We start from the raw sequence: 12,500 nt of genomic DNA on the forward strand, positions 1-12,500 counted from the left end.
TGTGTGTGTGTGTATGAGAGGGCTATGTGGACCCACAGTCAGAGCCTGTGTGTATTTCACCGCTGTCACTGCTGTTTACCATGACCAGATCAGTGTCCACTCATCTCCACTGAAGCCCACAGAGACAGACATGACACACCACTGCCCATCCTGATGAGAATACATTATCCTTAATACTCTGTTCCCCACAGCGTGTGTGCGTGTGTGTGTGTGTGTGTGTGTGTGTGTGTGTGTGTGTGTGTGTGTGTGTGTGTGTGTGTGCTTGCGTGTGTGTGTGTGTGTATGTGCGTGTGTGTGCTTGCGTGTGTGTGTGTGTGTGTGCGTGTGCGTGTGTGCGTGTGTGTGTGTGTGTGTGTGTGTGTGTGTGTGTGTGTGTGTAGTACTCTGCTCCCCACAGCCCTCGCGGCCCTGCTTGTCCTTTTGTGATGCTGAATGCATCCGTTGCCTCAGAGACTCTGAACTAACTCTCCCTATCAGCTGGGGATACTAACCCTAACCCTGGGGGATACCCAGCAGCAAACAATATCATCCTACTCTTCTGCTGCGATTCCAAAATCCATCCGATAAACCTGGGAATTAATTAAGTGCCAGACAGGGAATAGGGTTGAGAGAGTCTCTGTAGGCTGATCACTGCATGATCATGTGACCGGCGCTCACACTGAACGCCAATTTACATGTTTAATTCACTTTCTTGGGGAGTGAACGGAATCAGAATGTTTTGTTTAATTGTTGTGTCACAGGGAAGCTCCAGACCATTAGCCTGGCGCTCCGCAGCGGGGCGGCTTGGTGTGTGCGCGCCAGGGCGTGCCAAGGCCAATTGCATTTCCACCGCCACTCCCGGGCCTCAGCGGTGCTTAAAACTTAGGCTTTTAGCCTCCTCTACCGCCCTAACCCTAACCCTAACCCTACCCCTAACCCTAACCCTACCCCTAACCCTAACCCCAACCCCAACCCTACCCCTAACCCTAACCCTAACCCCAACCCCAACCCCAACCCTACCCCTAACCCTAACCCTAACCCTAACCCTAACCCTAACCCCCTAACCCTAACCTAACCCTAACCCTAACCCTAACCTAACCCTAACCCTAACCCTACCCCCCTAACCTTAACCCTAACCCTAACCCTAACCCTAACCCTAACACTAACACTAACCCTAACTCTAACCCTACCCCCTAAAACCCTAACCCTAACCCTAACCTTACCCCCTAACCCTAACCCTAACCCTAACCCTAACCCTAACCCTACCCCCCTAACCCTAACCCTAACCCTAATCCCCTAACCCTAACCCCCCAACCCCCCCAGTGAGCTTGGTGGGTGGCAGGCGTGATCTACGTTAGCTCGCTGTGACTATGCAATCAAAGAGATTTGAATAGTGCTTTTTACAGCTAAGTGCTGTTGGGAAACTGGAGGATTTGACATGCTGTCTCCATATAATTCGCCACCTTACAATCTACAGAAAGTAGTCCCCGCTGGGACCATATATACTGAAAAATGGATACACTCACTGTGATGTGAGTCGCTTTGGATAAAAGCATACGTTAGACAAATTGAAGATCATATACGGGACGGGACTAGAAATCCCAGCTGTGGAAATTCTGACTTTCTTGTTCGCTAGACTCGAATCACCGGGGCTTTGAACACGAGCTAACCAGCTAGTTAACCACCCTACAGTAGTTAAGCACCCTACAGTAGTTAACCACCCTACAGTAGTTAACCACCCTACAGTAGTTAACCACCCTACAGTAGTTAACCACCCTACACCTACAGTAGTTAACCACCCTACAGTAGTTAACCACCCTACAGTAGTTAACCACCCTACAGTAGTTAACCACCCTACAGTAGTTAACCACCCTACACCTACAGTAGTTAACCACCCTACAATAGTTAACCACCCTACAGTAGTTAACCACCCTACAGTAGTTAACCACCCTACAGTAGTTAACCACCCTACTGTCTTCTCCATTACACCAGTAACCAGCCCTCAGAGGACTCTGTGTACTACAGTGTGTAGTGTACTCTGCCAAGGGTACATATTGTCCTCTAGAGAGAGGGGCTTCTCTCTCTCTAACTAGACAACCCCCCCCCCCCCTCTCTCTCTCTCCTTCTGTCTCAGCACTTCTATGACTTCTCTCCTACGCTCCTCTCATCCTCTCATCCTCTCATCCTCTCATTCTCTCATCCTCTCATCCTCTCATCCTCTCATTCTCTCATCCTCTCATTCTCTCCATTCCCTGCCTCCGTTTATTTGTGTTAATCTTATATTTACAGTTCTATCCCTGGCACTTGTGCTTGTCAAGTGAATTCTTGCTGAGTAACATTTCAAAGCGAGCCTCAGCCTAATTGTTGGCTAATGAGAAGTTGTTGATACGATACATACAGTAGGCAGTGATCAAATGCAGTCTGTGTCTGCCTGCCTGCTTGCCTGCTGCTTGCCGCCGTCTGCCTGCCTGTCTGCGTGCCTGCCTGCTTGTCTGCCTGCCTGCTGCTTGCTGCCTGCCTGCCTGCCTGCCTGCTTGTCTGCCTGTCTGCTGCTTGCTGCTTGCTGCCTGCTTGTCTACCTGCCTGCTGCTTGCTGCCTGCCTGCTTGTCTGCCTGCCTGCCTGCCTGCCTGCCTGCTTGTCTGCCTGCCTGCCTGCTGCTTGCTGCCTGCCTGCCTGCCTGCTTGTCTGCCTGCCTGCTGCTTGCTGCCTGCCTGCCTGCCTGCCTGCCTGCCTGTCTGCCTGCTGCCACTGGAATATTATTTGCTTGGCCTCGTTCAAACACTCCACACTCCACAAGATGAGAGGAGAGGGGAGGGGGGAGGGGAGAGGGGAGGGGAGAGGGGAGGGGAGGGGAGCGGAGGCCAGGAGAGGAAGCAAGACAAGACTAGAGGAGAAAGAAATAGAGGAGAGGAGAGGAGACAGGGGAGGAGAGGAGAGGAGATGAGACAAGATGAGACTAGAGGAGAGAAGAGAGGAGAGGAGAGGAGAGGAGAGGAGTGGGGAGGGGAGGGGAGGAGAGGAGAGGAGAGGGGAGGGGAGGGGAGGAGAGGAGAGGAGAGGTGAGGAGAGGAAAGCATGTCATATCATGACATATTTGCAGTGTCCCCAAATGAGGTTCAGTGAAGCCCCAGAATAGCTGCTAATTGACTGTAAATTCCCTGTTTGTTGTGGTTACTCACTCATCTGCAGTGGGTCAGCACATAGGACGGGGGGGTGGGGGGGGGGCAGGGGGCAGGGGTCAGTGGTACGTCTCTGTGGAGAACATGACAGAACCCCACAGATCGAGGTCAGGTGCGTGTGTCTGACCGGAATTCGAACCCGGGTCTCTGACGCGGAAGAATGTCAGCTTTTATTTGAAGTGCATTTTATTAAACAATTCTCAATCCACTTCACACATTAAAAATAGCAAAGATAAAAAAATAAAAACTTCTTTTTTTTAAAAGGGCCTATTCACACCGACTTCACACACAAGACACCCAAGATAGAACTGAAGCTGGAGTGAGTCTCACTGTAACGTGTCCCGTCAGGAGACCAAACCTGAGACTGCTTTAGATAAGATGGAGCTGAAGATGGAGATGTGTTGAAGTATGGATGGCGCTCGCATCGAGATTAGCCGCCAGGCTGCCTATCTCCCCCGTGGCGAGCTAACAAGCTAACAAGCTAACGAGCTAACGAGCTAGCAAACGTCGGCTAGAACCGTCACAGTGGTCTTACTTCCGCAGGACGACCCCCTTTTCTACTGTTACCTCAGATTGCATTATTTAGGAGCTGTAGCGATGAATTATACATCCTCCACCCAGGAAGGTCGTCTTTGGTGGGGAATTATTCAAAATAGTAATCAAATATATATACACTCACAAACACTTTATTAGGAACACTATACGAATACTGGGTAGGGCCTCCCTTTGCTTTCAAAACAGCCTCAATTCTTCGTGGCATTGAATCCACAAGATGTTGGAAACATTCCTTTGAGATTCTGGTCCATGATGACATGATTGCATCACGCAATTCCTGCAGATTTTTCAGGTGCACTTTCAAGCTGTGAATCTCCCGTTCTACCACATCCCAGAGGTGTTCTATTGGATTCAGATCCGGTGACTGGGAAGGCCACTGAAGAACACCAAACACATTGTCATGTTCATGAAACCAGTTTGAGACGACTTGTGCTTTGTGACATGGTGCATTATCATGCTGGAAGTAGCCATTAGAAGATGGGTAAATTGTGGCCATGAAGGGATGCACATGGTCAGCAACAATACTCAAATAGGATGCAGATTTTAGGAAATAACATTACCCCCACACACACACACACACACACGCACACGCACACGCACACGCACACGCACACACGCACACGCACACGCACACATCCCACCAGCCTCCCTGCAGAGAGGCCCAAGCCTGTGTTGGCGTCATTCATATATCATTTATACTGTTTGTAGCCCACTGTCTAGAAAGGCAGCTAACATGCTTATCAACGCCAGTCAGTCTGGTCTGAAGGACACCAGCCCAGGGACGGGGGGTGTTGGTGGGGCTGGAGGTGAAGCGCCCAGACCAGGCAGAGAGACAAGCCCAGGGACGGGGGGTGTTGGTGGGGCTGGAGGTGAAGCGCCCAGACCAGGCAGAGAGACAAGCCCAGGGACGGGGGTGTTGGTGGGGCTGGAGGTGAAGCACCCAGACCAGGCAGAGAGACAAGCCCAGGGACGGGGGTGTTGGTGGGGCTGGAGGTGAAGCACCCAGACCAGGCAGAGAGACAAGCCCAGGGACGGGGGTGTTGGTGGGGCTGGAGGTGAAGCACCCAGACCAGGCAGAGAGACAAGCCCAGGGACGGGGGGTGTTGGTGGGGCTGGAGGTGAAGCGCCCAGACCAGGCAGAGAGACAAGCCCAGGGACGGGGGGTGTTGGTGGGGCTGGAGGTGAAGCGCCCAGACCAGGCAGAGAGACAAGCCCAGGGACGGGGGGTGTTGGTGGGGCTGGAGGTGAAGCACCCAGACCAGGCAGAGAGACAAGCCCAGGGACGGGGGGTGTTGGTGGGGCTGGAGGTGAAGCGCCCAGACCAGGCAGAGAGACAAGCCCAGGGACGGGGGTGTTGGTGGGGCTGGAGGTGAAGCGCCCAGACCAGGCAGAGAGACAAGCCCAGGGACGGGGGGTGTTGGTGGGGCTGGAGGTGAAGCACCCAAACAGAGCCCGGAACAGTAAATATTGGCCATGTAATCACCATATGCTATGCTCTCTCTCTCTCTCTCTCTCTCTCTCTCTCTCTCTCTCTCACACACACACGCACGCACGCACGCACGCACACACACACACACACACACACACACACACACACACGCCATTCACCCGCCTCCTCGCCTGGCAGAGATAGTTCTAAATATGGCCTTGAAGTCCTTGCCAGCTTCTGGAAGCCCTGTTATTCTGTAGAGGATAAGTGGGGGGGCCAAGGTGTGTGTGTGTGTTGTGTGTGTGTGTGTGTGTGTGTGTGTGTGTGTGTGTGTGTGTGTGTGTGTGTGTGTGTGTGTGTGTGTGTGTGAGGGAGAGGTGAGGGCCAAGGAGTGGGGGGTAGACTGGTGCTTTAGGCAGCGCTGGGTTGACAAAGCCCCAGCTCCACAGACACACACACACACACACACACACACAGACAGACACACACACACACACACACACACACACACACACACACACACACACACACACACACAGACAGACACACACACACACACACACAGACAGACACACACACACACAGTCTGCTTATAGCTCAGCAGAGGTGGGCTCCAGCAGCCTCCTCCATGTCTCACAATAAACACTGCAAATCCAGAGAGTAAATCTCATGCACAGCAATCACTTATACACTTATGACGGTCACAGTGAATCTGGCTGTGTGTGTGTGTGTGTGTGTGTGTGTGTGTGTGTGTGTGTGTGTGTGTGTGTGTGTGTGTGTGTGTGTGTGTGTGTGTGTGTGTGTGTGTGTGTGTGGCGCTCTGGCTTTGTCGAGCCAGCACTCTCTCTAGGCACACTGCAAATGAGTCGTCAGCCCCACGCTGAACACCGTGAGAACACCGTCACGCTGAACACCGTGAGAACACCGTCACGCTGAACACCGTGAGAACACTGTCACGCTGAACACCGTCACACAGACACACTTTGATTGATACTGATCTCAGAGCGGCAGAACACCGTCACACAACACAACAATCCACCATTTAAGGATTTTTTATTGGAGAGAAATCCGAGAGGGAAAACAACACTGTGTTGTGTTGTGTTTCTCTGCCATGGCCCTGTTTTATATTTGATGAGGTTTGAGGTATTCAATTCTATTATTATTACATTATAATAATATATTATATTATTATTATATTATAATGTATTATATTATTATTATTATTATTATTATATTGGGAGGTAACTGTTGTCTTGTTTGGCTCTGTTACAGAGAGAGAGGCTCCGGAACATCGAGAGGATCTGCTGTCTGCTGAGGAAGGTAATGTGACTATTGACCTGTAACGCTTTTCTTAACGCTTTTTTTAACGTGTGAACACCGTCCACCGTCCAGGAAGCCTTCCTCCTGGTTGGGTATTTAACGTGTGAACACCGTCCACCGTCCAGGAAGCCTTCCTCCTGGTTGGGTGTTTAACGTGTGAACACCGTCCACCGTCCAGGAAGCCTTCCTCCTGGTTGGGTATTTAACGTGTGAACACCGTCCACCGTCCAGGAAGCCTTCCTCCTCGTTGGGTATTGATGAGGGAGAGACTGTGCAACCAGGAATGAGAGAAAATGAGAGAAAAGCCTTCTTTTTCTTCTTTTTCAGCCTCAGTGTGACTTCTGTGTGAAGTGGCCTGTGTGGTTTCACTCTACTTCTGCTCTGAGTGTGTGTGTTTGTGTGTGTGCGTGCGTGCCTGTTTGTGTGTGTGTTTGAGTGCATGCATCTCATATCTGTGTGGGAATTAGTGTGTGTGTGTGTGTGTGTGTGTGTGTGTGTGTGTCAGCCAGTCTGCCTGAGGCTTTAGAGGCTGTTGTTCTTTATCTGTGTTGTCAACACGTTGCCCGCCCCCCCCCCGCCCCCCCCCCGCCCCCCCCCGCCCCCCCCCCTTGCACCAGTGACCCAGTGTGTGGTCAGCAGTGACCTGTGCATGGTCCTTGCAGCAGTATCTTGGGGGGGGGGGGGGGGTGTGGCCCAGTGTGTGTGTGTGTGTGTGTGTGTGTGGGGGGGGGGGGGGGGGGGGTGTTTGATACCATTTCTCATTCCATTCCATGCATTACAATGAGCCCATCCTCCGATATCCACAATGAGCCGACATCCCCCTCCACCGGCCTCCCCTAAAACAGACCCAGTCACACTGAGCCTTTCTACCTCCACCAGCCTCCCCTAAAATAGACCCAGTCACACTGAGCCTTTCTACCTCCACCAGCCTCCCCTAAAATAGACCCAGTCACACTGAGCCTTTCTACCTCCACCAGCCTCCCCTAAAATAGACCCAGTCACACTGAGCCTTTCTACCTCCACCAGCCTCCCCTAAAATAGACCCAGTCACACTGAGCCTTTCTACCTCCACCAGCCTCCCCTAAAATAGACCCAGTCACACTGAGCTTTTCTACCTCCACCAGCCTCCCCTAAAATAGACCCAGTCACACTGAGCCTTTCTACCTCCACCAGCCTCCCCTAAAACAGACCCAGTCACACTGAGCCTTTCTACCTCCAGCAGCCTCCCTCCCCTGGTCTGTGAATGGAGCTGAGCCGCACCGCACACTGTAACGAGCACGGCGGCTGTGTTCCTGACAGACATGCTGTTGTTTCTGGGTCAGGAAGGGACTTGTTTTAGGGATCCAAGTGCAGTGGTGCACAGAGAGTACAGTGAGGCTGATTGGCTGAGGATGATGTTGATGTCACGCTCTCCTGTGGGCGGAGCGAGAACCTGCGGTGGCGGGGTGTTGTCACAGCAACTAAACACACCGGGTGTGTGTGTGTTTGTCACTCTCTCCCTCTCTCTCTCTCTCTCTCTCTCTCTCTCTCCCTCTCTCTCTCTCTCTCCCTCCCTTTCTCTCCACACCTCAGTATGAACAGCAGTAGAGCCTCCAGTAGCTCCAGAGTGTGTTTGTCTCTCTCTCTCTCTCTCTCTCTCTCTCTCTCTCTCTCTCTCTCTCTCTCTCTCTCTCTCTCTCTCGTGTGTGAGACGCTGGAGAGACTGCAGCCTTCTCTGATTCCGTTCCTAAAATACACAGCAGCCAGCCTTGTTTGTTTGGAAGGAGATGAGAGAGAGAGAGAGAGAGAGAGGGAGGGAGAGAGGGAGAGAGAGAGAGAGAGAGAGAGAAGGAGAGGGAGAGAGAGAGAAGGAGAGAGAGAAGGAGAGGGAAAGGGAGAGAGAGAGAGAGAGAGGGAGAGAGAGAGAGGGAGATGAGGGAGAGAGAGAGAGAGAGAGGGAGAGGAGGGAGAGAGAAAGAGAGATGAGGGAGAGAGAGAGATGAGAGGGAGAGGAGCACGTCTCTCCACTTCGCTCCGGTGATTCAGCGGCGGTGTCGGCCTATCAGAGCGGCCGCGTCGTGTTGAGTCACACCGTTGCCGTTGTGTCGAGGATTCCGCCCGTCACGCGGCGCAGCGCGGCGTTGCGCTCGGACCTGAACCGGACCGGCGCCACCGTCGCGTCGGCACGGTGGCTCAGGCCCAACCAGGACCCAACCGTTTAGCCCAACAGACAGGACTTCTCACAACACCCCTCCATGCTGCTCGCCAGTGTAGGGGGTTATGAGGAGGTGTGATGCAGAGCGCAGTCAGTCATCAAACTCTCATTTTCACATTCATATTAAAGTGGTTTACCGCACGCTTCCGTCCAGAGGGACTTGAGGGAATAAGAGCGTTTGTCTCAAGTAAGTGAATCAACGACACATCACAGGCATCGTTAAGTAAAACCTTCCATATGAACAAGAGCCACCGGCAGTCACAGTGCTCTTGAAAGGAAGTCAACATGTTGTTGGGGGGCGGGGGGGTTCTTCCTGCTATCCTATTGTATCACTCCCAGGCACTATCTAACTCAACAAACTGAAGTTCTCACGACACCCCTCGATGCTGTTTTCTAGTGTAGGAGGTTTATGACTAGATTGTAAAATATATGTATTATATACAGTACCAGCCAAAAGTTTGGACACAAACTTGCCAAGAGTGTGCAAAGCTGTCGTCAAAGCAAAAGGTGGCTACTTTGAAGAATCTAAAATATAAAACATATTCTGGTTTGTTTAACACTTTTTTGTTCACTACATAATTCCATATGTGTTCCTTCATAGTTTTGATGTCTTCAATATTAATCTACAATGTAGAAAATAATTTTAAAAAAAATAAAGAAAAATCATTGAATGAGAAGGTGTGTCCAAACTTTAGACTGGTACTGTATATATTATAACAACTTGATTATAATGTTGGTAATAACCAGGGGAGGCTGGTTCCTCATTCCGTCCTGTGCATTACAATGAGCCCGTCCTCCCGATTTACACCTTCACCAGACTCCCCTGGTGATAACAGTGTTACATATAAGAGCAAGGTCATAGGATATGAGATATGAATGCACGTGTTTGACCCAGCCCAGGAACAGAGGGTGACCTTGGCCTGAAATAGTCTACCCTGCCTGGTTGTGGACCTCTATCTCTTAACTAGACCTGCTGTAGCCTCTACACCGCCTGGTTGTGAACCTGTATCTCTTAACTAGACCTGCTGTAGCCTCTACACCGCCTGGTTGTGGATTTCTATCTTTTAATTAGACCTATACATTACGACTGTACCACTCCAATCTATCCTCCAATGGAGAAATGCAGTGGAATTGTTGTAAACATGTTTTGTGTATACGCTGATCTTTCCACCTGATAATCCCAGATAAGGCCTCTCCCCCACCTGTTTTCTGACACGTCAGCTCGACCCAGTCCCAGTCCCACTGTCGCTTATTTAATTAAAACTACAGTAGCGCAAGATAAGCAAAAAAAGAAGAAAAAAAAAGAAAAAGCACCACCTTTTCAAATCCTGCATTTTTCCAACTGCCACATCCTCCCGGCAGAGCAAACAAACAGCACGTACAGCCAGGCGGAGCTTAGCGCTTAGCTTCGCGCAGCACTGATAAGGGACAGTGTTTCAATGCCACGGCACAATTCCCATCACCCAGGTGTGGAGTGAAATTGCTAACTTCCCTTCTCACCCCGGCCGCGGAAATAATCACAGCTTATGCAAAAAGCACTGGCTCCTCTCTGATACGAGAGGCCAGGCCTGGGGACGGGGAAACAATTCCACTCAGCTCACGATTGATTGACAGCCTCCGTTGAGCAATACAGGAGTTAATATTAATCATGTGTGTGCAGTGGAGTTTGAGTTTGAGTTTGACAGTTTCCTGAAGGTTGTTTTGACTGTTTTCTTTTGGTGTTGTGTACAGTATTCTACTGTATTTGAAGCATATATACAGTATTTATGAAGTATGGGCTTTTGGGCTTTTGGGCTTGTGGAGGTAGGCTGGTGGAGGCTGGTAGAGGCTGGTGAAGGCTGGTAGTGGTAGGCTGGTAGAGGTAGGCTGGTAGAGGCTGGTGGAGGCTGGTGGAGGCTGGTGGAGGCTGGTGGAGGTAGGCTGGTAGAGGCTGGTGGAGGTAGGCTGGTGGAGGCTGGTGGAGGCTGGTAGTGGTAGGCTGGTAGAGGTAGGCTGGTAGAGGCTGGTGGAGGCTGGTGGAGGCTGGTGGAGGCTGGTGGAGGTAGGCTGGTAGAGGCTGGTGGAGGTAGGCTGGTGGAGGCTGATGGAGGCTGGTGGAGGCTGGTAGAGGTAGGCTGGTGGAGGCTGGTGGAGGTAGGCTGGTGGAGGCTGGTGGAGGTAGAAATCGGAGGACAGGCTCATTGTAAAGCATGGAATGGAATGCACAATGGTATCAAACATGTTGTATCAAACACATGTGATTGATACCATTCCTCATTCCTTTCCACGCATTACAATGTGAGAGAGAGAGAGAGAGACACAGAGAGACACAGAGAGAGACAGAGACACAGAGAAAGAGAAAGAGAGAGAGAGACATAGACACAGAGAGACACAGAGAGAGACAGAGACACAGAGAAAGAGAAAGAGAGAGAGAGAGAGAGAGACACAGAGAGACACAGAGAGAGACAGAGACACAGAGAAAGAGAAAGAGAGAGAGAGAGACACAGAGAAAGAGAAAGAGAGAGAGAGACATAGACACAGAGAGACACAGAGAGAGACAGAGACACAGAGAAAGAGAAAGAGAGAGAGAGAGAGAGACACAGAGAGACACAGAGAGAGACAGAGACACAGAGAAAGAGAAAGAGAGAGAGAGAGACACAGAGAAAGAGAAAGAGAGAGAGAGACATAGACACAGAGAGACACAGAGAGAGACAGAGACACAGAGAAAGAGAAAGAGAGAGAGAGACATAGACACAGAGAGACACAGAGAGAGACAGAGACACAGAGAAAGAGAAAGAGAGAGAGAGACATAGACACAGAGAGAGACAGAGAGAGAAACAGAGACAGAGATTTCTACCTCCACCAGCCTCCCCTGATGGAGAACTGCATCAAGTCACTCCTTTACTCAGGCCTGGCCAACAGCAGCAGTGACCTATTTGGGCTGCGGCCCCCCTGCACCGGCCTGCTCTGATATTCAGCCTGTCAAAGACTAAAAAGCTCTCGCCACAGCCGGGCGCCTGCCCCGACCTCAGCACTTACCTCCACACCTCCGTTTTTAACTTCTCATCCCTCGTTCATTCCTTCCCTCCCTAATGGAGTGACGTCCCGACGGATTAAAAACACTCATCCTTACAGTGTGCACTTTTCTCCTGTTCTCTTTTCTTTTCTTTTCTTTTCTTTTTTTCTTCTCCTTTTTTTTTGTTCCTCAATGTGAGTGTCAAGGTGAATCTCCCTCTCAGCCAATCAGAGCGCAGCGAGAGACAGCGAGCGGCGGAGCACGGAACGGAGCGGTCCCCCGTGGTTGCCGTAGCGCCGCATGTTTATTCTTCAAACGAGGAGCTACTTTTTGATGTTGGAGTACAAAGGTTCCCAGTCCTCCCCATCACTCTGCCTAACGCCGGCCCCAGTCATTTCCCCACCAAAGGCATTTACATACGGAGGAGAGGAGGCCTTTCACAGGCAGAGGGAAGCAGAGAGGGCTAGGGGATGGTTGATGGTTGATGGTTGATGGTTGACAGGCGAGTCCTGGTTGGATGGGTGGGTGGGTAGAGGAGATGGACCCCGGGGAGAACAGGGAAGCTGTTTGTGTGTGTGTGTGTGTAGGGCACGTATACATGCAGTTTGTGGTAGGGTAGCAACAGATGATGATGATGCTTTTGAAATACATTGTCTGATGTAGGCCACAGAGGAGCTGGCTGGTTGGCTGGCTGGTTGGCTGGCTGGTTTGACGACGTTCCTCTGTAGGGCATGTTGATGTAGAGCCTCTGTGTTAGGTAACACCACAGAGACCTGGCTTGTGAGAGACTTTACTCTGATTCTTGCCATCACACTGGGACCTGATGTGTGATGTTTCGACTGTGCGT

General features: G+C 51.1%; 1 protein-coding gene across 1 annotated transcript in view; it reads left to right on the forward strand.

The window, feature by feature from the left end:
* The window catches only part of cnih3 (cornichon family AMPA receptor auxiliary protein 3), a gene marked incomplete at both ends in the record, with an annotated part of 47,529 nt that overhangs the window by 7,491 nt on the left and 27,538 nt on the right, over positions 1–12,500 (forward strand). The window contains 1 exon segment of the mRNA XM_083688757.1: positions 6,417–6,464. Coding sequence (XP_083544883.1) covers positions 6,417–6,464 — 48 coding nt within the window.

Source organism: Argentina silus, assembly GCF_951799395.1.
Source record: "Argentina silus genome assembly, chromosome: 17".
In the NCBI taxonomy this organism is placed as follows: Eukaryota; Metazoa; Chordata; class Actinopteri; order Argentiniformes; family Argentinidae; genus Argentina; species Argentina silus.